This window comes from Leopardus geoffroyi, chromosome E2 (assembly GCF_018350155.1).
Source record: "Leopardus geoffroyi isolate Oge1 chromosome E2, O.geoffroyi_Oge1_pat1.0, whole genome shotgun sequence".
NCBI classification, from domain to species: domain Eukaryota; kingdom Metazoa; phylum Chordata; class Mammalia; order Carnivora; family Felidae; genus Leopardus; species Leopardus geoffroyi.
The window spans coordinates 8476220-8502111 of record NC_059335.1 but is presented as its reverse complement, the minus strand read 5'-3'; the positions used below and the strand labels follow the sequence as shown (position 1 = coordinate 8502111).

At 55.1% G+C, this 25892-nt stretch overlaps 2 protein-coding genes across 5 annotated transcripts; one reads left to right on the top strand and one right to left on the bottom strand.

Moving 5' to 3' along the window:
- Nucleotides 1–1844: 1844 nt before the first annotated feature.
- On the bottom strand, nt 1845–6802 carry PIH1D1 (PIH1 domain containing 1). 2 transcript variants are annotated; one of them, XM_045440536.1, is made up of 10 exons: nt 6692–6802; nt 5724–5817; nt 5283–5349; nt 4758–4937; nt 3571–3632; nt 3401–3482; nt 2829–2958; nt 2507–2582; nt 2068–2211; nt 1845–1966 (listed from the first exon to the last, which is right to left on the bottom strand). In XM_045440536.1, the coding sequence occupies exons 2-10, from the start codon at nt 5811–5813 to the stop codon at nt 1925–1927; spliced, it is 873 nt and encodes a 290-aa protein (XP_045296492.1). In that variant the 5' UTR covers nt 5814–5817; nt 6692–6802; the 3' UTR covers nt 1845–1924. The 2 variants fall into 2 exon arrangements, with proteins under 2 accessions (XP_045296492.1, XP_045296493.1); XM_045440537.1 differs by lacking the exon at nt 6692–6802 and adding an exon at nt 6508–6679.
- Nucleotides 6601–21594, top strand: ALDH16A1 (aldehyde dehydrogenase 16 family member A1). 3 transcript variants are annotated; one of them, XM_045440531.1, is made up of 18 exons: nt 6735–6846; nt 9648–9700; nt 12225–12327; nt 12870–12996; nt 13712–13890; nt 13977–14054; nt 14534–14715; nt 14799–14951; nt 15429–15614; nt 15899–15994; nt 16185–16321; nt 16521–16626; nt 16717–16847; nt 17146–17313; nt 17582–17783; nt 19786–19971; nt 20229–20351; nt 21021–21594. In XM_045440531.1, the coding sequence occupies exons 1-18, from the start codon at nt 6837–6839 to the stop codon at nt 21180–21182; spliced, it is 2382 nt and encodes a 793-aa protein (XP_045296487.1). In that variant the 5' UTR covers nt 6735–6836; the 3' UTR covers nt 21183–21594. The 3 variants fall into 3 exon arrangements, with proteins under 3 accessions (XP_045296486.1, XP_045296487.1, XP_045296489.1); XM_045440530.1 differs by lacking the exon at nt 9648–9700 and having other exon boundaries at nt 6601–6846; XM_045440533.1 differs by lacking the exons at nt 6735–6846; nt 9648–9700 and adding an exon at nt 11739–11855.
- Nucleotides 21595–25892: the final 4298 nt, after the last annotated feature.

Here is a 25892-nt window from a genome sequence, read left to right as displayed (position 1 = left end):
GGGCGGGCGCCACTGACCCGGTGGCCCGGCAGCCACTGCCCACCGCGGCCTCCCGTTTATCGCCTTGTCCCATTGGGTCCCTGGGGCTCACAGTTTTGCCAGTGTTTGAGAACCCCCCGCATCCCTGGTAAGGGGTGGTGGTTTGGGGGCCGGGACCTCAGGATCTGAGGGAGGAGGGGCTGGAGACCCGGACTCCCGGGTCTGTGGGAGGAGTAGCCCGCGGAGCCGTCCACCAGCGCCACCCTGTGGCGGCAGAATCCCCGGCCCGGGTGCGGAGGCGGCGGCCGCGGCTCCGGGCCAGGTGTGAAGGTGGAGCAGATGGTGAAGAGGAGGGAGTGGGAGGGGGGCCCCGGCCGCTGCCAAATCCCGGGCCTGCGCCGGAACCGTCACCATGGAGACCGAAGAAGGCGGAAAGGACCCAGCTCCACACTTTTTTGGGGACCTGAAAAAGAGTTCTTCGGCCTCCCACGGAGGGTCCCCGTGCTAACTACAAGTCCCAGCGGTCGCTTCAGAAGAGCCGCGCTCCCCGAGGGCCGCTGGGAGTTGTAGTTTTGAGACAACAGCCTGAGGCTGCGAGGCGCCCTCTGGTGGACGCCGGAGCCCACGCTCGCTCCTTCAGGTCCAACAGACCCTACCGGAGATCATCCCCGCTACCTTTTCACCTTCTCACCATCTACTCCTTGCCACCCGACCTCATTGACTCCATTCCAACCGCACTGGTCTCGCCGTTCTTCCAACGTTTACCACTGAGGCTCCTCCGTTTACCTATCGTCTTAGGACTCACTATGGAAGGAGAGAGTTAGCATTCGTTCATTAACTCCTGAGTTCCTGCTTATTGTAAAGCGTTACCGCACCACAGGGGCGGAGCTACAACCAGGTAACACTGGTTCCAGACACCGCCACTGCCACAGGAGGAATCTAACTCAGCCAGGGGAGACCAGAGACAGCTTGAAGTTGGAAAAGCTTCCCAGAGAAAGTTCACTGAAAGGGACAACTTTGGGAGTGTCCGCGGTACAGGAAACGGTGCTTGCCGCGTTGGAAAGTGGGACACAGTTTTGTGTGATTGTGACATGAGGCACTGTTCCAGGACGAGACGCAGGGGGGGCTGGAGATGATGGCATGCATCGGATCACCAATGGACTTGGGCAAGGCCCCCTGGGAGGGCAAGACAATTAGAAATTCCCTGGGTTTGGGCGCCTGGGTGGCTCAGCTGGTTGAGCATCTGACTTCAGCTCAGGTCACGATCTCGCAATTCGTGAATTCGAGCCGCGCGACGGGCTCTGTGCTGACAGCTCGGAGCCTGGAGCCTGCTTGGGATTCTGTGTCTCCCTCTCTCTCTGTCCCTCCCCCACTCACGCCGTCTCTTTCTCTCTCTCCCTCAAAAATAGTAAACATCAAACAATTTTTAATTTAAAATTTAAAAAAATTCTGGTTTGACAAGGCACACTAAGGGGGGGCGGGTACAGCAGAAACTAAAGAGGGGCTGCAAAACACAGGTGTGCTCAGGACACCATTTACTGTGCTGGGACTGAGTGACAGGAAGGACAGGGAGAAGATGAAGCATAAAGGGGACCACACCACACATGGCCTGGAGTGCTGCGCTGCAGGGGGCTCTGGGACCTTCTCCTGGGACCCTGGGGAGCCGAGGACCCCTGAAGTGGAGAGGGGAGGGTCGGCTCTGGGATCGTGTGCAACACGACGGGAGAGACTGGCGGCCAGGGAGGGGCTCTGGTGGGGAGAGGCTGAGGCCTCAGCGGGGACAGTGACTTTTCTGTGACTCCAGGACACGGTCCAATGTCCCTTTTCCCTCCCGCTCCCCGTGCATTCCTAGCCAGACACAGAACAAAGGCAAACATCTTTTATTTCCATTTTAGAGAAGCCACGAGCCTCTTCTCTCCACTTAGAAGCACAGAAAGAAAGCAGGTCAAGAAGACACCGACAGGAGGGGCATGGCCACCATCAATTGCTAGGAGAGACAGGAAACAGATTAAGGATTCAGGACCAGGAGCCCAGGCCTCCCCAGCGTCCCCGCTCCCCCTGCACACCTCCCTCTACCTCCCCAGGTACCTTTCTCTTCCTATGGAAGGCTGCTTTGCTCTCCTCAGAGTTGATCCGCAGGGGGATATAGGCATCCAGATGGTACAGCTGCTGGGGGCCCCCCAACACTACCCGGTTCTCCCCAATCTCCAGCGACAGCCCCAGAGCTCCATCCTGGGAATATTAATGGAGTGAGCCCACCCTTCCGTTCCCAGCAATAGGCCAGTAATAATATGGACCAGGAACAAAAGGCTTGTGTGTTGTTGTTGTTGTTGTTGTTGTTTTAACGTCTATTTATTTTTGAGACAGAGACAGCACGCGAGCAGGGTAAGGGCAGAGAAAGGAGGAGACACAGAATCCAAAGCAGGCTCCAGGCTCAGCGCTGTCTGCATATGCCCAGCTCAGTCTCCCTCGGGGACCCCAACCCTTCCAGACCTCATTCTCCCACTCTGGTCAGAGGTACACTCACCAGTTTGGGGAGGTCAATTTCAGCCAAGAGGAGGTCAGGGGCTTCCAGCCAAAGGTTCAGGTGAGGCTTCTCAGGGCTGCGAAAGACCAAGACCCAAAACTGAGGAGAGCCCACTAGGTCTCTGCCAAAGCTATTCTTTCCCTTTCTCCCTCCTACAAACCCTGCTGCCTCGGGGAGCCTTCTCAGTGGCCATCCTGCTTCCCCCCCTCTCTGGGTTCCCAGGGCCCCAGGACACCGCCTCCTATGGGGAGGCAGGATTGAGGGAGGGATTCCAAAAATTACTGGGGAGACATGAGAGAGACAGAACCCAGCGAAGGCCCACCCTTCCTCAGGTCTCGGGGAGTCGGGAGTGTATAGGTTTCCCAGCTCCTGGATCCGAGGACGCTGTTGGGAGCGGATATTTTGCTGGGAGATGGAGCCCAGGAAAGGTCGGTTCTTCAACATGCGCCACTCTGTGAGTAGGAAGCTCAGGGTCAAAGGTGGCCCAAGCGCGGGTTCCCTTGGCTTTCCTAGCGGTCCCCACGCAGCAAGAGCCTCAGGGGAAAGTCTCCGCCCCTCCCAGGATGCCAGGGATCTGGCCACACCCCCGAGCTTGGCTTCAGGAAATCTGCCCACTTTAGCCCCGCCCTTCTAGGGGTATGGGGGGGCGGGACCTGTCGCCAGAGGTGCTCCTGGCTCCGCCCTCTGGCTCGCCAGACCCCGCCCCTTATCTGGCTCCTGGGCCAGTCCCATCTCCACCCTCACCCCCACCTTGGGAAGCCTCACCTTCTCCCTGTAACCCGCAGCCCGGGGACCAAAACAATCCCTGCCCACACCAGCACCACCTTTTCCAAGGGCTGTCCCCGAGCTGCTCTGGCTCCCCGAGTCCCCGCTAGTGCAGGCCACGCCCTTCACCTGGATTCAGCTGAAGACTGTATTTGTCCTCAAGGCCCTCCCTGGCGATGGTGACCACGAGCTCCCGCAAGAAATCGCTGTTCTAGAAGTGAGAGAGGGAGATTTGCCGGAGGGCTCGGGATGGAGGGAGAGGCCCCAGCCCAGGCCTCACCCGCAGCCCCGCCCCCAACCTGCATCCTCCGGTAGAAGTCGCTGTTCACCGCTACGTCGTAGGCGGTACAACCCTGGCCTTCTGTGGGGAGAGAAAGGGGGTGAGACCCCCAGCCCTCGGTAGGAACCCCACCGCCCAGATAACGACGAGGCAAAAACGATAAAGGACAGCGGCCACACGAACCAGAAAGACCCAGAGACAATTATAAAGTGAGGGCTCTCGCCAGTCATACCAGCCTCCTCTCTACTGTTCTGGTCCTTTCCCACCACATCCCAGCAATGACCCTGCCCCTTCCCTGCTCACAGCCCTTCCATGGCTCCCCAGCGCCCCAGACGAAGGTTTGTGTCCTTCAGTCTGGCGCTGGAGGCCCTGTGTGGTCAGCTCCTCCCACCTGAAGAGAAGCTCACTTCTCTGTTGGGGACCTCGTCCTTTTAAATTTCTTCCGATCTCTTTCAATTACTGACCGATCCAATTCAACCATTCTCTCCAGCCTCTGGACTCCTCTAACCCTCTTCTGTGTCTTGGCCTGACACACTCCTTCGGTTCCTTTGCATCTTATATCTGCCACCTCCTCCAGGAAGCCTTCCTTGACTCCTCAGTTCGGGGAAAGAGCCCACCCCCCTCCAACTCCAGAGCAGCAAAGATCACACCATAATGAAATTGCATCTGTCTTCTCTGCCCTCACCGAAGACTAGGAGTCTCTCAAGGGCAAGTTCTGGGTTGGATCAGTCCCTACTCCCCAGGGCACTGCCCAAAGCTTGGTCCCAGGAGGCTTCAGGGGACATACGTTAATTGAAAAAGCCAGCATATAGACACAGAAACTCAACAGAGACACGTGAGACAAGGCAGAGAGACAGAGACAGGGGAGAAGAGTGAAGAAGGAAACAGGAACAAGACTGAGAGCTGGTCTGGCCAGCTAATGAGGACACCCGCCCAGCTCTCCCTCACTGTGGGGTAGGGCAGGGAGAAGTGCCAGCCTGGCCAGGTGGGCAGAACGAGGACAGAACTACCCCGTGTAGCAGGCACTGGAAGCCCAGGAGGTTAGGGGGCCTCCTAGGGGGCCTAGGAGGTTAGGGGGCCTCCTAGGAAAAGGGGGCCAGATTTCTAGGGGGAAAGGGGGGAGGGGGATCTTGGGCCCTGGATCTTGGATCCTAGGGAAGAAAGGACCCAGGGAGCTAGCTTCCTGGGTCCCCCGAGGGCACTGACTTGCGTCCAGTTCTGCATGAGGCTCTCCCAGGCTCATGGGGATGCGAAACCCGGCTTGGTCTTCCTCCAGCATTTGAAGCAGCTCGTCCTCGGTCACATCAGCCGGAGGAGGGATGGAAGGAGAGTGACAGATGTTGATGAAAACCTTCCCTTCGGAGGAGTTGGTCTTTATGCAGAAACCTGGTGGAAATGGGTTTGTCCTGATGTCTGCCTCTGTGTGCGTCTCTGTCCTTCCCTTGATCTGTCCCTGCTTTGAGTCTCAGTCCTCTGCTTTCTGGGCCTGCTCCCCTCCCCATTCCTGGGATCTCTGACTCTCCTTCTATCTTTGAGTCTGTCCCCCAGTCACTCCTGTCCTCCTCCTTCTCTCTTTAGCTCTTGGTCCCTCCCCCTCTCCCCGTGAAAGACCTCTATACTCCATTATTCTGCCTCTCTCCTGCCTCCTCTGTCTCTGTCCCCTGCCCCCAGTCTCTGTCCACCTCTCTCTGAGACTCAATCCCTCTCTCTCTGGCTTTCTGCCTTTCTTACCAGGTTGAGGTTGGATCTGTGTGGATTCTGGTCTGCTTGTCTGGGCTTGCTGGAGCTCCTTGGAGGCCTGTGTGAAGGAAAACACCCTCCAGTCACGGTGTCTATGCTATCAGACCCTCATTTGTTCTTCAAAAGTTTATGGAGAAATTTTGTGCATGTGAGATATGAGCAGAATAAGACATACTATGTCCCTCTCCTCCTTTGAGGACCCCTATGAACAATCCCAACCCCATCTGCATTTCTTCCAGATCCTAGCAAACTTGGAGCTAACCAACTACAATCCCACGTAGTGCCTTCTGGGAATGTAGTCCCATCTCAGAGCACCCGCGGGCGAACACACATATACACAACACACACGCACGCACACACACACACACACACACACACACACATCCCCAGAATACCCAGGGACCCAGGACCCGGAGGCCGGTGAGTCCGCACCTGCCGCAGTAGCTCCTCGAAACGCATGGTCTCAGCGCCCATCTTCTCTGCCTCGCTTAGCTCGGGCACCAGCAGCTTCGAGTCCGCCATGGCCCTGGGGAAAAGACCTAGGCGTCCTCAGTAACTCCGACGTGAGCGGGAACCTTCTCCAGGATGCGAATTGTGGAGCCTGCTGCCAGACCCACCCCCCGGCTCCTGGTGCCCACTATTCCGTATGAAAATCTAAGAATCTGTCCTGAAACTGTAATTCCACTCAGACCAGATACGACTGTCAAATCTGTTTGGAGCCAATATTTCCAGATGCTCTCTACGTCCTACGTGCTATGTAAACGACAGCCACGCTTCTAGTCACTGTGTAACCAAGGACTTCGGCCGACCACGCTTCCGTCTGCCTCAAAAGCTCATTCACCAATCCTGCAACCTCATTACGTTCCGACCAATCATAATCTAAGGATTAAGCCCCGCCTCTCACCTCAACCAATCAGAACTAAATCCTGAACCTAGTCTCTAAATGCCACACTTCCTGTGCCGATTAAAGCCGTATTTCTCCCTCCCAACAACATCTAGCCAAACTACGGGGGAGTCCAGACTGGCACACTTTCAAAACCTTCATTTCAGTGTCCATCCTAAAAGATTCCCTTCTGATCTATGAACTATCGCTTCGTCCCAGAGCTAGATTCGATTCTCTAGTAAATACACTTCGGACTAAATATACTTCCTGTCCTCAGTATAAAAAGGGTGGCGGGAAGAACCACACGGTCATTCTTCTAAATCTGGAGCATCCCTAACTACCGGCCAGGCGCCCACATCTCGGTTCCCCGCCGCCCCCACTTTGAGGACTGCGCATGCTCCAAACTACACTTCCCAGCTTGGGGGCATGGGCGGGGCCACCGGGTCTAAGGTGGGGTTACGCTTTATCTCCCGTAGCCCCGCCCTTTGGGCTGGAGGGGGCGGTGTCGCCCTTCGACCTCAAGGTTCCTCTGGGCAGAGCGGGGGCCCCGCACTCCTTCGTGGAAAGCGGTCCGGGCGAGTGATGGCTGCGACGCACGCACAGCGCAGCACCCGAGAGATCTTCACCACGCTGGAGTACGGACCCGTGCCTGAGAGCCACGCATGCGCATTGGTGAGGGCCTGCCGTTCAGCGCTGCCCATTCCCGCCCCCTCCTTCCCCCCCCCCAACCAGGCATCCAGGTCCAGTTTAGCGCGCGGACTCCCGTGATCCACCGCGGCAGCTCAGCAGCTCCGCCCTTCTCGGTTCCCGTGATTCTCGCCACCCCTTGGGACCCACCCTAGAAGGGCATTCTTTTAAGCCTTTGCGGTTGCTTCTTCTTTTTAAATATTTTTTTTTCAACGTTTATTTATTTTTTTTGGGACAGAGGGAGACAGAGCATGAACGGGGGAGGGGCAGAGAGAGAGGGAGACACAGAATCGGAAACAGGCTCCAGGCTCTGAGCCATCAGCCCAGAGCCCGACGCGGGGCTCGAACTCACGGACAGAGAGATCGCGACCTGGCTGAAGTCGGACGCTTAACCGACTGCGCCACCCAGGCGCCCCGCGGTTGCTTCTTCTTAACCCTGGATCCTCTTCCGTTGTTTGGTAGTAGCTCTCCTGCTCCCTGGTACCTACTTGGGATGGCGTTTCCCCGATTGCTTCGAGGCCTCGGATTCCCCGGAGGCTCCCGTGATTCTTCCAGCCCCCTCAGAACTTCCCGGGATCCTCCGGGACTCGAGATTCCTGTGGGGCTCCCTTGATCTTCCAAGGACCCTCAGAAGCCCCGTAGACTTCCCAGAACATCCTGTAGCTCCCATGATCCTGAGTACCACCCCCCCCCCGCCGCCTTCCCATGGAGTCCCGGGATTCCTCAAGGCCCCCACCAATACTTGAGGGTCTCCTAGGATCTTGTGAACTGAGAACTCCAGAATACATCAGAACTAAACTGTAATTAACCTACACCCCCCAGAATATCCCCATGGGGCTCCCATGACCCCCTCACCCATCTCAGAATACCCCCCGTGGGGCTCCCGTGATTCTTCAGGGCCTCTTCAAATCCTCATGAGACTTCTGTGATCCCTCAGGGTCCCCCAGAACCTCTTGTGGTTCTTAGGGAGAAGTAGGGTGGCTCGAATATCCTGTAATTACCTAGCCCCCTCAGAATTCCCTCACTGGGGCTCTCGTGATGGCACAGGGTCTTCTAGCACCCAGGAATGAGAAGCTTGGGCTTCTCTTCAAGGAGAGAAGAGGAGTCTAGAACCGTGGTCCAAGTGGAAGAAGATGAGGTCAGAGCCAGGAGCCCGCTGTGAAAATGGATAAGGTGGATAGGAGGGGATGAGGCAGGGGAACCGTTTGAGGAGTTGAGAGGGCAAGGGCAATGCCTGGGGTCCAGCTGTGTCTCCATACCTCCACCACCACCACCAGGGAGGAACCCAGGAGGACTAGAGTTGCAAGGAAAGACCCTGAGCGTGATTATCGCATGGTGAAAGTGTGAGGGATCCGGGGACAGCCTTGAGTTATGTGCAGGAGTCTGATGTTACTTGGGCTTGAGCCTTTCAGGACTGGAGACGGGGACCTGGGAGTCACCACCGTAAGACCATTGGACGGTGGGAGTGATGATCTGGGACAGAGCACACAGAATTCCCACAGTTGAAGGTGGGCTTGAGATGGAATATACTGAAATAGCAATAATGGAGAAATAGCTTATATTTACTGGGTGCTTTCTATGTGCCAGCCTCTGTGCTCAGTGTGATCTCCTTTAATCCCCAGAACAGCTGTGGGAGGGGATGGTTGTCATCCTTTTAGTGATAGCACACGGAGGCTTCAGGGGGTAAGTAACTTGCCCACAGCCAACACGGTTTAAAATAGGTAAAGCTGAGATTTGAACCTGAACCCTCGGATTCACAGTTCCCCCACCGCCTCCCAAGCAAAGGTCTCAACCTTACAACATGTGGGCCCGATTCATCCAACAAATTGGTTTTTTTTGTTTTTTTTTTTCAATGTTTATTTATTTTTGGGACAGAGAGAGACAGAGCATGAACGGGGGGAGGGTCAGAGAGAGAGGGAGACACAGAATCGGAAACAGGCTCCAGGCTCCGAGCCATCAGCCCAGAGCCCGATGCGGGGCTCGAACTCACGGACCGCGAGATCGTGACCTGGCTGAAGTCGGACGCTTAACCGACTGCGCCACCCAGGCGCCCCACAAATTGTTTTCTTTGGCCCGAACTTTATTTTTGAAAATGTGAATTCGTGGTCAACGAATTCCATGGAAACATCCCAGGATTCCAGCTTCTTTTGAAAATAAAATCCCAAAATTTGGCAATGTTTGGCTCACATTCCCTGACAAAAATCATCTGGATCCAATAGTGACGGTCTTTTTTAGGAAAGTTGTGAGTTCCCAGTCTCCGCCAGGCCCTCTTCTCACACTAGCGTGACCTGCCAGGACCCCGTAGACATTCTTTTAGGGTTTTGTTTTTCTTTGGGAGGGGGGGGATTTGCAAACTTCCACAGAGAACTTGATACTATGAATTGCTATTTACTTCAGCTTCAGGAATCGTCAGCATTTGGGCCAGAGTTGTATTCTTTGGTTTTCTCTTTTTTCTGGAATGATTTAAATCCCAGATGTCATGTTATCTTCCCATAAATATTTGGATCCTCTTTTCTAACTGATAAGAACTCACTTGATAACATAACCCACCTGGCCATTTTTCATACTTCACACTAGCAGCCAATTCTTTAATTTTTTTGAATATTTTTAAGTAGGCTCCACGCTCAACGTGGGGCTGGAACTCGCAACCCTGAGACCAGGAGTCACACATTCTACTGAGTGAGCCAGCCAGGCGTGCCCCTAGGGGTCATTCTTTAATATCATCCAATGTCAGGGTGCCTGGGGGGCTCAGTCTGTTAAGCGTCTGACTCTTGATTTCGGCTCAGGTCATGATCTCACCGTTCGTGTTCCAGCCCCATACGAAGAGCCAGTTGGCAGGGTAAGAGAAAGATTAGGAGAATGGGGCATTTGGGATGCTAAGAGAAGAGAGAGAACATCTGTGGAAGGAAAAAATGGGAAGCGTGACTCGGATTTAGCGAGGATTTCGGGGGGGGACAGGAGCAGGGAGAGAAATCTGAAGCAGACGTGGAGGGAGAGATTAAGAGCAAGTCTTACGTAGTGCTGCTCTCAGAGTGTCACGTGCATTGATCCATTTCATCCTCGCCACAACCCTGTGAAGTAGGGAGGGGCTGGGATTATCCCCATCTTTCAGGTGACCTTGCGGGGACCAGAGTGTGATAACACCCTGGCTAAGGTTGCACCGCTCAGTCCCAGAACCGGGTTTCGAATCCACACATGCTGCCCCGTTGGCAATGCCTACGTGCCGCGCCTGGGGCTCAGCCCAAGAAGCTGCACGTGTGGGGCCTGTGTCTTCACTGGGGGTCCACACTGCTCCTCTAAGTGACGGCTGCCGAGGGGGGAGGGAATGCCATCACACGGTTGGGTGCAGGGACTACCTGGCTTAGAAACCCCACCTTCCAAAAAGAACCCGATGGTGCCTAATACAGTGTCATGGGCGTTGCTTCCAGAGTCTTATACGCCCCACGGTATATGCCCCATCACAGGAATGCAGAGGACTCTGGGCACCTGGGGGGCTCAGTGGGTTGAGCGTCCGACTTCAGTTCATGTCACGATCTCCCGGTTCGTGAGTTCGAGCCCCACCCTCAGGCTCACTGCTGTCAGCACAGAGCCCGCTTCAGAGTTCAGATCCTCTGTCCCCCTCTCTGTCTGCTCCTCCCCTGCTCATGCTCTCTCTGTCTCTCAAAAATACATAAACATTAAAAAAAAAAAAAAAAAAAAAAAAGAATGCAGACAATTCCAGACAGCCTCAATGCCCTGGCTTCCCATTGGATATTTAGGGTGTGTCCCCAGTTGTCCCGTTCAGGTGCAGTGGACCATTCAGGGGTCATTGTTGTCTGGTAATACAGCTGAATTGTCTCAGGTTCCCTGAGTATTAGAAAAGTTCACCTGAGGTCACTTCTGCATGGAGGAGGACAGATTGTTTTGTTTTGTTTCGCTTCGTTTTGTTTTGTTTTGCTTTTTAATGTTTATTTATTTTTGAGAGAGAGAGACGGGGAGAGAGAGAGGGACACAGAAGCCAAAGCAGGCTCCAGGCTCTGAGCTGTCAGCATGGAGCCCGACGTGGGGCTCAAACCCAGGGACTCAAGGTCACGACCCGAGCTGAAATTAGACGCTCAGCCGACTGAGCCACCCAACTGGAATGGGTTTTATGAAGCCGCATGTCAAAGTCAGTAGGACAGCCCTCACGTGTGGCTGGTGAGAACGTAAAATGGCACAACCACCATGGCAAGCAGTTTGGTGGTTCGTCAAGAGGTTACCCAGAGAGTTGCCATATGACCCAGCCATTCCGCTCCTGGGTACATTTGCCTAAAAGAAGTGAAGGCGGGTGTTCAGACAAAATCAGGTACGGGAAACTGCCTCAGCGGCACCGTGCACATTAACCAGAAGGCTGAAACAAACGGAATGTGTCAAGTGATAATGAACAGAGACAAAACGTAGCCTCTCCAGACAATGGAATGTCCTACAGCCACAAAAAGGAATGATTGATACGTGCTACAACTTGGATGAGCTCCAGAAACACCATGTTGGGGGCACCTGGGTGGCTCAGTCGGTTAAGCGTCCAACTTCGGCTCAGGTCATGATCTCATAGTTTGTCAGTTCGAGCCCTGCATTGGGCTCTGTGCTGACAGCTCAGAGCCTGCTTCAGATCCTCGGGCTTTCTCTCTCTCTGCCCCTCCCCAGCCTGTGCTTTCTCTCTCTCTCTCAAAAATAAGTAAACAGTGAAAACATTTAAAAAGCAAACCACCATCTTGGGTGAAAGAAGCCAGCCAAAGAGGCCACGTGTTGTGGGGTCCCGATTCACGTGGAATGTCCCGAGAAGGCAAATCCGCAGAAACAGGAAGCAGATTAGCAGTTAGGGGCTAGGGGCATGAGGAAGAGAGAGTGACTGCCTGATGGGTGCCGAGTTTCGTTTTGGGGGGATGAGAATGTTCTGAAACTAGGTCGTGATGGTTGCACGACATCGTGAACGTACCCCATGCCGCTGAATTGTACGCTTTGAAATGGTTAACGTGGTGGGTTTTATGTTCCATGTTGTTGTTGTTGTTTTTCATCTTTATTTATTTTTGAGAGGTGGGGGTGGGGGAGACAGAACCCAAAGCAGGCTTCTCGCATCAGCGCGGAGCACGATGCGGGGCTCAAAGTCACGCACCGTGAGATCGTGACGCGGGTCGAAGCCGGACACTCAACCGACTGAGCCCACCCAGGCGCTCCATTTGGTACACGTATCTTATGTTTATGTGCATTTTCCTGCCACACCGGCAAAGAATTGGCAGGTGGGGCGAAGGGGTGCAAGTGTCCCCCTCCCAGAGGACCCTAGGTAGGGACCGAACTCCCCTAGCTGCCTCTCAGACGTTGTCCTAAACTGTCTTTGCCTCCCCCAGGCCTGGCTGGACACCCAAGACCGGCACTTGGGTCACTATGTAAATGGAAAGTGGCTAAAGCCGGAACACAGGAATTCAGTACCTTGCCGGGATCCTATCACAGGTATGAAGTGTCCCCCGGTTGTTCGGGGAGGGAGAGGCAGGCATCCATATCCCCAGCCGTATCTGCCAACAACACCCCATTCTCTTTGCTCAGGGCCCTGAAGGCAGGAAGTAGCCAGTGGGGGGAGAAGCCCAAGATTTCTGGCTCTTCCTGTTAAAGTCATTCAAATAATAGCTCCAAGTGCCTGTGGATGCTTTTTGAAGTCAGTGTCTACCAAGATCCCTTCCTTGATTAATATATTTATATATTTTTAGCGTTTTATTTATTGTTGAGAGAGCGAGCGAGCGAGCCTGCGAGCAGGGGAGGGGCAGAGGGAGAGGGGGACAGAGGATCTGAATCGGGCTCTGCACGGACAGCGGCGAGCCCGATGCGGGGCTCCGACCCACAAACCGTGAGATCGTGACCTGAGCTGAAGTCGGATGCTCAACTGGCTGAGCCACCCAGGCGCCCCTACAACCAAAATACTTATAACAGAGTGGGGCTGGGGACCAGCTCTACTGCCTGGGGGGGCACATCTGGGGTCCCTCCTTTCATCTCCCCAGGAGAGAACTTGGCCAGTTGCCCCCAGGCACAGGCTGAGGATGTGGCGGCAGCCGTGGAGGCAGCAAGGACTGCGTGGGAGACCTGGAGCAGACTCCCTGGAGCCTCTCGGGCCCAGTACCTGACCAGGTGATGCGGTTGAGGTGTGGACCTTGGGAGGTGGGGGACAAGATGAGACCAATCACTCCTGTAAAAGTGAATGAGACAGTCGGGGCAGGCACTGCTGGTTCATGAGGGAAGAAGGGGCTGGGGACCAGGACTCCTGTGTCTCACCCATGGGCTCCCAGCCTGCCAGCACCTCAAGCAACCACTTGAGACTCTGGGAACAAAGACTCTATTTCCCGATGTCTCGATGTCTCGCGGAATTGATTGCGTAGCTAAGGCTCACATTCCCAGCATGCTTTGAGCCTGTAGCAGCTAAAGCATCCATCCACCAGGACTAGTAATGACGAAGCTCTGTTTCCCAGAATAGCCTCGGGCCTCATCGAGGCCCCATTTTCCTGGCAGTTCATTGGGGCTGCTGGAGCCTCAGCGCCACCCGTTTTCCATCATACTCTTGGAGCAACTAGAGACCAACATTCCATTTTCTAAAATGCAATTGAGATTAAAGGTTGAATTTCCAATTTCTCAGCACCTTTGGGGGTTGCGGGCGGCCGAGATCTGCAAAAGGCACCCTCGGGTTTTGTGTTTCTCGGACTACATTTCCCATAAATCTTTGGTGCTCTTCGCTTCTGGTAAATGGTGGAGGCGATCATGGGGATTGTAGTCCAGGTATGTAGGGGGTGTTCCAGGACTCTGACTGAGAGGCAATGGGAAATGACTCTCCCCCTGGCTTTCTCTACAGGCTGGCCAAGATGATCCAGAAGCACCAGCGGCTACTTTGGACCCTGGAGTCCCTGGTGACTGGGAGAGCCGTTCGAGAGGTTCGAGACAGGGATATCCCACTGGCCCAGCAGCTACTCCAATGCCATGCAGTCCAGGCATACACCCAGGAGGAGACGCTGGCAGGCTGGGAGCCCATGGGTGAGACACAGGAGTCCTGGTCCCCAGCCCCTTCCTCCCTCGTGAACCAGCAGTGCCTGCCCCGATTGTCTTATTCACTTTTACAGGAGTGATTGGTCTCATCTTGTCCCCCACGTTCTCCTTCCTTGAGATGATGTGGAGAATTTGCCCTGCCCTGGCTGTGGGTAATTGATGGGCCGGGTCTGAGAAGGACGGTGCTGATGGGGCCTGGACCCCTGGGTCTGAGGGAGGAAGGGGCTGGGAGGCCTTGACCCCTGGGTCTGAGGGAGGAGGGGCTGTGGGGCCTGGACTCCTGGGTCTGAGGGAGGAGGGGGCTGGGAATCGTGGGTCTGAGGGACGAGGGGTGTGGGGACCTTATCCCCTGGGTCAGAGGGAGGAGGGATCTGGGTGCTTTGACCCCTGGGTCTGATGGAGGAAGGGGCTGGGGAGCCTTGACCCCTGGGTCTGATGGAGGAGGGGGCTGGGACTCATGGGTCTAAGGGAAGATGCGTGTGGGGGCCTTGACCCCTGGGTCTGATGGATTAGGGGGCTGGGGGTCCGGACTCCTGGGTCTGAGGGAGGAGGGGGCTGGGACTCGTGGGTCTGAGGGAGGAGGGGCCGGGAGCCCAGACTCCAGGATCTTTGCACTGCCCACCTTTCCCAGGGTGCACTGTGGTGGTGCTGGTGCCCCCAGGCTCTCCAACACCCCTCCTCCTGGCCCAGCTGGCGGGGGAGCTAGGCTCCTTCCCAGGAATCCTCAACGTGATCAACGGCCCTGCCTCCCTGGGCCCCATCCTGGCCTCCCAGCCTGGAGTCCAGAAGGTGACCTTCTGTGGAGCCGTCGAGGTATCTTCGGGGTCGGGAGGGGGACGGGACGTGGCGGGGAGGCCCAAAGGCCCCCTCGGCTGAATCCCGCGGGGGCCCTGCAGGAAGGACGTGTCCTTCGGCGGACCCTGGCGGGTCAGGGTGCTGAGCTGGGCCTGGCACTGGGGGCCGAGTCGCTGCTGGTGCTGACGGAGGCGGCGGACGTGGACTCGGCCGTGGAGGGCGTCGTGGATGCAGCCTGGTCCGACCGCAGCGCGGTGAGGCCCGTGCACTCGTGTGCCCCCAAGTCCTGGGGATCGTGCGTGTCCGTCTCCAGACCTCAGGGCCTCATGTCTCCACTGATTATAATTTTCAGTTCCTTGTGCCTCAGATTCTGTGTCCGCACCATGGCGCGTGTGGGGCTCCCGCACCTCAGATTTCTGCCTTTCCACATCCCGGCTCTCCAGTTTTTGCAGGGGGCTCGCGTCTCTTGTTCTTTAAGATTCTCTTCACTTTTCTAAGTATCCGTGTCCCTACTTTTCCGATCTCTGTCTTCACTCTGAATCACCAACTTCTGTAACTTCACTTCCTGCCTGGGTTTGGGGCCTCAGTGAGTCTCTAGGGTCCCCAGCCACCCCCCCTTGACCCTCCTCTGATCTGTGTATGTACATCCCCGAGTCTCCACCCTCTGTGGGGGCCCGTCCTCTCAACGTGAGCCCCGACCTTGCCTGCCCTGACATCCCTTTTCCTCACAGGGGGGACTCCGGCTCCTCATCCAGGAGTCCGTATGGGACGAGACGATGAGGCGGCTTCAGGAGCGCATGGCACGGCTTCGGGGCGGTCGAGGGTTGGACGGCGCTGTGGACATGGGGGCTCGAGGGGCTGCCGCACATGACCTGGCCCAGCGCTACGTGCGCGAGGCCCAGAGTCAGGGCGCACAGGTGAGCAAGGCGTACAGGGAGGAGGGACCTGGAAACCCAACTCCTGGGTCTGAGGGAGGAGGGGCTGGGGGCCGAGATGCTGGGTCTGAGGGAAGAGGGGCTAGAGGCCTAGTCTCCCAGGTCTGAGGGAGGAGGGGCTGGGGTCCCAGACTCTGAGTCTGAGGGAGGAGGGGGCTGAGGGTCCTGACTCCTGGGTCTGAGGGAGGAGGGGCTGGGGGTCTGGACTCCTGGGTCTGAGGGAGGAGGGACTGGGGGTGTACCTTAGATCTTTCCTTTCCCCTCAGGTGTTCCAGGCTGGCGATGTTCCCTCAGTCAGCCCATTCTTCCCCCCAACTTTGGTCTCTGACCTGCCCCCAGCCTCCCCATGTACCCAGGCAGAGGTGAGCCCTTCAGGGCCCCGGAAGTCCTTTTCCATCCAGCCGTCTGCCGCCACACATGGGCAGCAACACTACACCTGCAGAGGCCCCCGGAGTGACCATTTGGTCCGGGTCTGGGGGCTGCTGAATGGGTGGGGTGTTGGGGGGGGTGGAGCTGGCCGGGCCACCTGAACTCCGTCGTCACCCCTTCCAGGTGCCCTGGCCTGTGGTCGTGGCCTCCCCATTCCGCACAGCTAAGGAGGCACTGGCCGTGGCCAACGGGACGCCCCGAGGAGGCAGTGCCAGTGTGTGGAGCGAGAGACTAGGGCAGGCCTTGGAGCTGGGCTATGGGTCAGTCGGCGCCTGCTGGGGCACAAAGGCAGTCTGTTGGGCGGGGGGAGGGGGAGGCTCAAGCTTCTGCTCTTTCTGTCAGTCTTGAGGTCTCCATTCCACTCTCTGTGGGTCTCTGGGTCTCTCTCCACCCTGCCCCTCCGACCACTTACCCCCTGCAACCTTCTGTTCTTGCTGATGTCCTCCTCTCCCCGCACAGGCTCCGGGTGGGCACGGTCTGGATCAACGCCCACGGCCTTAGACACCCCGAAGTGCCCACAGGTGGCTGCAAGGAGAGTGGGTCTTCCTGGCACGGGGGCCCAGACGTGAGTTCCCTCCTCCTGCCCCCCATCAGCACCCCCTTCAACCACCCAGTGCCCACCTTGCGTCCTTTTGACACTCTGCCCCTCTCACAGGGTCTGTACGAGTATCTGCGGCCCTCCGGGACCCCTGCCCGGCTGCCTTCCCTTTCTGAGAATCTGAACTATGACACCTTTGGCCTTGCTGTCCCCCTGACCCTACCATCTGGGCCTGAAATAGGACCCAGGTGAGCTGCAACTCCCAGAATCTCTGGGCGTACGGCAGGCGGGGAGAAGGGAAGTTGTAGCAGGCTGCCCAGGGACTGGAGGAGGGGTTCATTAGAGCCATCTTGAGGGGGGTCCCCGAGTCCTGCCCAGAATTGCATTCTCAGTCTGTGGCTTCACACCCACCCCCCTCACCCCTGCCTGAAGGGAGTCTCAGTTCTGCTAAATGAAGGAGTGCCCTCCCAGAGGCTCAGTAGGTGGAGCCTGGGGTCCGAGTAGACCTGGCCCCAGGACCCACCCCCACGCCTCACCCTGCTCCAGCCCAGCGGCCCCCTATGGGCTCTTCATCGGGGGCCGTTTCCAAGCTCCTGGGGCCCGGAGCTCCAGACACATCCAGGATTCGAAAGGCAATCTCCATGCCTACGTGGCTGAGGGCGGAGCCAAGGATATCCGAGGTGCCGTGGAGGCCGCTCACCAGGCTGCCCCTGGGTAAGGGGAACCCCGTGGGAAAACCCAGAGGTCGTGGGGCATTTCAGAGGGTAGCCTGAGACCCCCCTCCCCCAAGGGCTGATGGGATCTGGGGTCTGGGTCCTGAGGGCTGAGCTCCCAAAGCTGACAGGATATGGGTCACACCCCTCCCCATGCAGATGGGCCGTGGGGTCTGGAGCCCCGCAGTAGGGGCTGTGGACAGAGCTGGGGCACCTGGAAAGAACCAGGAGCAGGAAGCCGCCCCGTAACGTGCACTGCCCTCCCCCAGCTGGGTGAGCCAGCCACCAGGAGCCCGGGCGTCCCTGCTGTGGGCCCTGGCATCTGCACTGGAGCGCCGGGAGCCTGCCCTCGCCTCGGCGCTGGAGAGGCACGGAGTGGAGCTCAAGACCGCCAAGGTGGAGGTGGAGCTTAGCGCGAAGCGGCTGCGGGCGTGGGGGGCCCGCGCCCAGGCCCAAGGCCACCTCTTGCAGGTGAGAGGGTTCTGGGGACCAGCAGACGGGGCGGGCGGTCTGCAGTAGAGGTTAGAGCAAGGGCTTTGGAGTGAGCCCAGCCACACAGCATCCCAGCTGCACACGATCACCAGCAAGTGGCCTCCCCTCTCCGCACCTCGATTTCCTCATCTGTGTAATGGGCATATGGTCTGCATCACAGTGTAACACCTCAGATTGTCGTTAGTAACCCATTTCTGGACCGTAAAATCAGTTTAGTGGTTGCAGTATGATTTTCTTCCTACTCTTTTTTTGTTTTAATGTTTATTTGTTTTTGAGAGAGAGGGAGTGCACACGAGCAAGGTAGGGGCGGAGAGAGAGAGAGGGAGGGAGGGAGACAGAGGATCCAAAGCTGGCTCTGCGCTGACAGCACAGAGTCGGACGCGGGGCTCGAACCCACAAACTGCAAGACCATGACCTGAGCCAAAGTCGGACGCTTAACCGCCTGAGCCGCCCAGGCGCCCCTCTACTCTTTTCTTTTTTTCTTTTCTTTTCTTTCTTTTCTTTTCTTTTCTTTTCTTTCTTTTCTTTTCTTTTCTTTTCTTTCTTTTCTTTTCTTTTCTTTCCTTTTCTTTTCAGAAAGAGAACGCAGGGGAGAGGGGCAGAGAGAGAGAGAGAATCCCAAGCGGGCTTCACGCTCAGCATGGAGCCCGACACAGGGCTCGATCCCCCATCCCTGGGATCATGACCTGAACTGAAATCAAGAGTTACCGACTTCAGCCAGGTCACGATCTCGCGGTCTGTGAGTTCGAGCCCCGCGTCGGGCTCTGTGCTGACCGCTCAGAGCCTGGAGCCTGTTTCCGATTCTGTGTCTCCCTCTCTCTCTGCCCCTCCCCCATTCATGCTCTGTCTCTCTCTGTCCCAAAAATAAAATAAACGTTGAAAAAAAAAAAAATTTTTAAAAAAGAGTCAGACGCTCAACTGACTGAGCCACCCAGCTTTTTTTTTTTTTTTTTTTTTTTAAACAGAATAGAACAGGAAATATAGAATGTCTTACATAGAGTGTTGCTTCGTGTGACTTTGGTTTTGTTTATATACATGACAGGCAACCAAATACAGGGTTGATATGAAACATACAGTGAGTGAGGGGCGCCTGGGTGGCGCAGTCGGTTAAGCGTCCGACTTCAGCCAGGTCACGATCTCGCGGTCCGGGAGTTCGAGCCCCGCGTCGGGCTCTGGGCTGATGGCTCAGAGCCTGGAGCCTGTTTCCGATTCTGTGTCTCCCACTCTCTCTGCCCCTCCCCCGTTCATGCTCTGTCTCTCTCTGTCTCAAAAATAAATAAAACGTTAAAAAAAAATTAAAAATTAAAAAAAAAAAAACAAATGGAGGCAGGAGGGAAGGATCACAAAGGGGCACAAGGAGATTTGAAGGGTGAAGTTCATTACCTTGATTATAGTGTAGGTTTTAGGAGTACATATAGATCTCAAAATGTATCAAATTGGGGCACCTGGCTAGCTCAGTCGTTAGAGCATGCAACTCTTGATCTCAGGGTCATGAGTTCAAGCCCATGTTGGGCGTAGAGCTTACTTAAAAAAAAGAAAAAAAATTATCCAATTGTACCTTTTAAAATGCATGCAGATTAGTGAATGTCAATTATATTCAATAAAATTTTGTAGGTTTTTTTTAATCATACACACACACACACACACACACAGAAACAAAACATGGGCCAGATTCCGAGCCCTCTACACACCTTAACTTGTTTCATTTTAGAAACAAATCTACGAGGTAAGCACTATGAGCCTTATTTGAAAGGTGGGAAACTGAGGCCCAGAGGGGTTAAGTAACTCACCCAAGGTCACACAGCTGGTAAGTGGCAGAGCTGGGACTTCAACCCAGCTGCCTGGCCCGAGTCTGCTCTGAACCGTCACCTGGTTAATTATTGTTGGAGTTGTAACAGAGAAGCAAAGATAGATAGAGGAGGAAAGGGGCAGACGATGAGGCTCTTCAACCCAGCCCTTGACCTCCTGCCTGTCCCTGCAGGTGGCAGAGCTGAGAGGCCCTGTGCTCCGGCTGCGGGAGCCGCTGGGCGTGCTGGCTATCGTGTGCCCTGATGAGTGGCCCCTGCTTGCCTTTGCGTCCCTGCTGGCCGCCGCCCTGGCCCATGGCAACACCGTGGTCTTGGTGCCCAGCGGGGTCTGCCCCATCCCCGCGTTGGAGGTCTGCCAGGTACGGTTGCCCGCCTTCCTGCCGCTGCTCCCAGCAGCCCCTGGGGCAGCAGAGGGATGGACGGTGTCCCAAGGCCTGCACTAGCCCCACCCCCTTGTAACCACGGCAACCCCAGTCCCCATTGCCCCTGCCCTCCATCCAAGCTTGCACTGCTCATGGACCCCGTGAGCCCTCCCCGGAAGCTCACTCCTCACCCAACCTATTGCCTTCGGCGTCTCTGACTCCCTTCCCTCCCGACCCCCTCTCCCATCCCCTAGGATATGGCCACCTTGTTGCCAGCGGGCCTGGTGAATGTGGTGACTGGAGACCGGGACCACCTGACCCGCTGCCTGGCCTTGCACCAGGACGTCCAGGCCCTGTGGTATTTCGGATCTGCCCAGGTACCCTTTGTTTTGCCATCTCTCCAGCGTCCTAAACCTCACCAACGGTCTCCTCCTTTTCTGGAAACCTGGCAGTGCCCCCTTAGAATTCCCGTTGCTAAGGAGGAGAAATTCCTTGGCAACCGGGTCCTGAGATCCCGCCCTCCAGAGTCCCTGTTGCTAAGGGAGAGGATCTCCTTAGCATAGCAACAAGGGCCTGAGATCCTGCCCGGCCCAAAGACCCAATCTCATTGGACAACCCGTTGCTAAGGGACCACACCCTGTAACAGACTCAGAAGCCCACAGTCCACCCCCAAGCCTGAAGGTGATAGAGGGGAACTCCTTGTCATAAGAACCTCAGGCCTCATTCCTTTGAATGTGGGCTGTTAATGGGGAGGAAATTCCCCAGCCGCAAAGGTCAATGTTGTCTCCCTCCACGTCTGGTAGGTTTGCCTGCTACAAGCTGAGCATTGTAGCAACAGAGCCTAGGTCAAGCCTTGGGGCCCGTCCGCAAAGGTCAACGTTGTCTCCCTCACATCTGGAAGGTTTGCCTGCTACAAGCTGAGCATTGTAGCACCAGAGCCTAGGTCAAGCCTTGGGGCCCCTCCGCAGTAATAGTCCTGGTTGCCAAGGAAGCAGCTGCTTGGCAACCAAGCTGGCGGAAGGGCTGATCCCCCTTTTCTGTGTCAGGGCTCCCAGTTTGTGGAGTGGGCCTCAGCAGGAAACCTGAAGCCGGTGTGGGTGAACAGGGGCCGCCCTCGGGCCTGGGATCAGGAAGCCCAGGGAGCAGGCCCAGAGCTGGGGCTGCGGGCAGCACGGACCAAGGCCCTGTGGCTGCCCATGGGCGACTGATGCCTGAGTGCCCCCACACTCCGTCTTGGACAGAGGAGAGATGGACCCCGACAGACACCAGAAGCCTGGAGCCTTCTTTTATCATGGCTCCGATGCCCTCCAATAAACTCTGACCAACCTTGGCTGTGCCTCTCAGGGGAGGAAGTGGGGGAGCAGCGACTTCTGTTCTGTTTGAGGCCTTTTGAATTGTAAGACTCAGCAGCTGGGTGGGCTGGCTCCAGTATAACCCGGTATTTGTGAGACAGATAAAGGGAACTCTGAAGAGCCCCAGGCAGGCCCTCAGAGCCTCATGTTTCCCCCTTGGTCTTCTCCATCGTGTAGCTCTTCCCCTTTGACTTTCTCTGCCTATGCATAGTTTTAGGACCCATAACTTGCAGACAAACAATAAAACACAGTGGCTCTCTGGAATACAATAAAAACCCTGGTAAGTTACTTTTCCCAATTCCTATGGTATAAACGCTCCCACCATGTTCCCGATGACTAAACAACAGGCTAACAGAATTCCTAAATTTTTTAATGTTTCATTATTTTTGAGAGAGAGACAGAGCATGAGCGGGGGAGGGGCAGAGAGAGAGGGAGACACAGAATCCGAAGCGGCTCTGCGCTGACAGCTCAGATGCGGGGCTCGAACCCACGAACTGTGAGATCAAGACCTGAGCCAGAAGTTGGACACTCAACTGACTGAGCCACCCAGGCGTCCCCAGAATTCCTAAATTTTCAACAGTCCGCTCCCATGAGCGAATCGGAGCGGCTCGAGCACATCATGTTTTAGAATTATTTTTTTTCTTTTTTTAAAGGTTTTATTTTTAAGTCATTTCTACCCCCAATGTGGGGCTCGCACTCACAACCCGGAGATCCAGAATCACGTGTTCTGCCTACTGAACCAGCCAGGCACCCCTAGAATTCTTTTTGATGCAAGGAACCCACTCACGCTAGCTCAGGATGAAGGAATTTTCTAGAAGGCTACGGAGATGTCTTACAGAAAATAGGGCAAGACATGCATCTGAGGTGCCCCAGGTCTTGAGAACCTAGATGCAGGCAGGAACCAGGCTGGTCCTTTCTCTGTGGGCATGTGATCACTGGAATTTTTTTTTTTTTAAGTAATTTTGTACCCAACATAGGGCTCGAACTCATGACCACAAGATCAAGAGTTGGATGCTCCCCCCACTGAGGCAGCCAGGCGCCCCATCTCTGGGGTTTTCTATCTCTACCTGTCTGCCTCAATCAACTCTTTCAGCCATGTGGAAAGCTTCTTAACTGCTCTGAGCCTGTTTCCTCATCTGTAAAATGGGACTAATAGTTCTAACCAGACTGGTTAACTTAGTGATGGGTACACAGCACATGCTTCACCAGTGTTAGCTGTTAAATAGAGGTTGATTCTGTCATGGGGCAAATGAGACTAAGAAGCCTCCTGTGAGTATCTGATTAAAGCTGGACCGGATCATTACCTCTCCCAGGATCTGGACGTTTGGAGAGAGTTGGAGGAAAGTCCCTGGAAGGCTCTAGTTTCTGTCTGTGTTTTGACAACTCCCTCTGGAATTCCACGGGCTGCCTCAGTGTCCTTCCCATTAATCCTGTGGCTTTAACCAGCCAAGGGCAACTACCAGGTCAAGGTAACCCCAGCCCTGACCTCTGGCAAGCGTCCGTGCTGCATCCAGGGAGAGGAAATCTGGCCAGTTTGGGTCAGGCATACACTTCTCGGCCAATCAATCATGTCTGGCCAGGGGTGGAAGCTCCTCGTCTGTGAAGCTGTCCACTGAGTGCCTTACTCTGAGCCAGTCACTGTTCCACGTACTGGGGAGACGGCCAGGAACAAGAGAAGCTAGGCCTCAGGAGCTGATGTTCTAGCGGGCGAGAGCTGTGTCAGGCTCCTGTCGCCACTGCAACAAAGTTTTAGCGGCTTAAGCACAAGTGTTTGATCTTAGCCCTGGGTGTCGAAGTCTGAAAATGGGCATCACCAAACTAAACTCAGGGTGTCAGCAGCGCTGCGTTCCTGACTGGAGCTCAAGGGAAGAATGTTTTCCCTGCTTTTTCTTTGGCACGTGACCCTGTGCTGCTCTTTGTAGCCCCCCAATCCATGATCATCTCCCACCTCAAGACAAGTCCTGTCTGCAGAGGCCCGTTGGCCATGTGAGGTAACATTGACAGGTTCCACTGGACATCTTTTTTTTTTTTTTTTTTTAAGTTTATTTATTTATTTTGAGAGAGAGGGAGAGAGAATCCCAAGCAGGCTCTGTGCTGTCCGCACAGAGCCCCACACAGGGCTTGAACCTACGAACCATGAGGTCACAACCTGAGCCAAAATCAAACTCTTAATGAACTGAGCCACCCAGGGGCCCCAGTTTATTTATTCTGAGAGAGAGAGAGAGAGAACTAGTGTGAGCAGAAGAGGGGCAGAGAGACAGGGAGAGAGAGAATCCCAAGCAGGCGCCGAGCTGTCCGTGCTGAGCCCAACACGGGGCTCGATCTCACAAACCGAGCTCACGACCTGAGCCAAAACCAAAACCAAGGATCGGACTCTCAGCCGAGTGAGCCACCCAGGCCCCCCTCCAGTAGACATCTTCGAGAGCCATTCTGCCCACTGCAAGAGGAGACACAAAACTAAATAATCGAGAAAATATCTGCCTGGCGTGACAAGCTACGCCAGGCTGAACAGGAAGCGAGGTAAAGAGGGCAAGGAGGAGAGAGGGATGATATCACAGGTTGGGTGAGGCTTTGCTGCAGTAACAACCCCCAGACCTTTGCGGTCGACAACCACAAAGTTCATTTCTCGCTCACGGTAACCTGTCCATCAAGGGGCGGTAGGGGCCCTCCGTTCCTCAGAGCCACGCAGGGACCCAGGCTGACTGTGGCCCGATCTCAAAGTGGCTTGTGTCATTACAGAGCCACTCCCTGACCCACTTAATCCCCATCCAGAAGTGACACTCGGCACCTCCACCCTCCTTTCGTTGGCCCAAGGGAGTCACGTGACTGTGCCTGAGTTCCACAGGGCACATGGTCCTAGACTCCTGCAGAGGAAGGCCCCCGGATGTTTGTGAACAATCCTTCCGGGGATGGGTGGGCCAAGCACGAGCTTCAGAGAAGCACGGATGTGGAAGGGACCTTATATTTTCTCATTTACCTCCAGGTTGGAGTCGAAGAAACTGAGGCTTATTGAGGATAAGGGGCTGGCCAAGCTCCCACAATGACCCAGCCAGAGCTAAAAGTGATATTTGCCAGGCCTGATGCAACAAGACCTATTCCCCAAGTCCCCTTGGGTCGCGGGCCCTGGCAGGACAAAGCCAGAGGCCCAGAGGACGGTCAGACCCCAGCAACACAACAAGCTCCTGGCCTGTGCCAGGGAGACCCATAATCTGTGCGACTGTGGAGGGGACACGGGGCGGGGGGGGGAAACCACCTGGAGACTGAGGATCTTATAAGAGTTTTGGTGTGGGCGAACGGGGAGGAGATAAAGAGGAAGTGAGTGGCACGGCAGAAGGGCTAGAAAGCTGTTCCAAGGGCAATAGGGAGCCACAGAAGGTGTGTGAGCAGAAGAGAGGTAGGTAGGCTCAGCTCTGGTTGGAAGATACCACGTAACCTGAGGTGACAGGTGTTATGATATGAGAAGGAGCTCAGGGTACCCAGAGATGTCACCCTATCCAACCCGAATGCGCATGTGCAAGGGGAGGGTGAGGGACGGCGGCCACCTTCCCAAGGAAGGTGCCGTGTGCGTTCAGGGTTTTTTGTTTTTTTTCTTTCCAGCTTTGTTGAGGTATTATTGACAAAGGTTGCATATATTTCGGTGATACGACCTGATTTTTTTAAGTGTATAAAACGTGTTGGTTTACTATACCTATACATCGTGAAATAGTTAACCGTAATCAACTTAATGAACGAACACATCCATTGCCTCACAAAGTCACCTTTTCTGTGTGCGATGAGAACATTGAAGATCCACTCTCTTAGCTCAGTGCCTCTGGAAAAAAAAAAAAAAAAGAAAATTCTGATATATCCAAAAGCAAAACAAACGTTTCTCCTAGGAAATTTCAAATGTACCATACGGTTTTGTTAATGATAGGCACCATGCTGTATTAGATCCTCGGAACTTTACTCATCTTAAAACTGAAACTTTGGGGGCGCCTGGGTGGCGCAGTCGGTTAAGCGTCCGACTTCAGCCAGGTCACGATCTCGCGGTCCGTGAGTTCGAGCCCCGCATCAGGCTCTGGGCTGATGGCTCAGAGCCTGGAGCCTGTTTCCGATTCTGTGTCTCCCTCTCTCTCTGCCCCTTCCCCGTTCATGCTCTGTCTCTCTCTGTCCCAAAAATAAATAAACGTTGAAAAAAAAAAACAAAAAACTGAAACTTTGTACTTTTTGGACCAACATCTCCCCATTTCCCCTACTGGCAGCCCCCTCCCCCGCCCCTGGCAACCAGCATTTTACTTTCTGACTCTATGAATCAACTTTTTTAGATTCCACGTAGAAGTGACTCCATACATGATTTGTCTTTCTCTGTCTGGCTTAATTCACGTAGCACAACGCCTTCCAGATTTATTATCTGCGATGTTGCAAACAGCAGGATTTCCTTGTTTTTGTAGCTGAGTAATTTTTTTTTTTTTTTAATTTTTAACATGTTTATTTCTTTTGAGAGAGTGCAAGGGAGGGGAGAGGCAGAGAGAGGGAGACACAGAATCTGAAGCAGGCTCCAGGCTCGGAGCTGTCAGAACAGAGCCC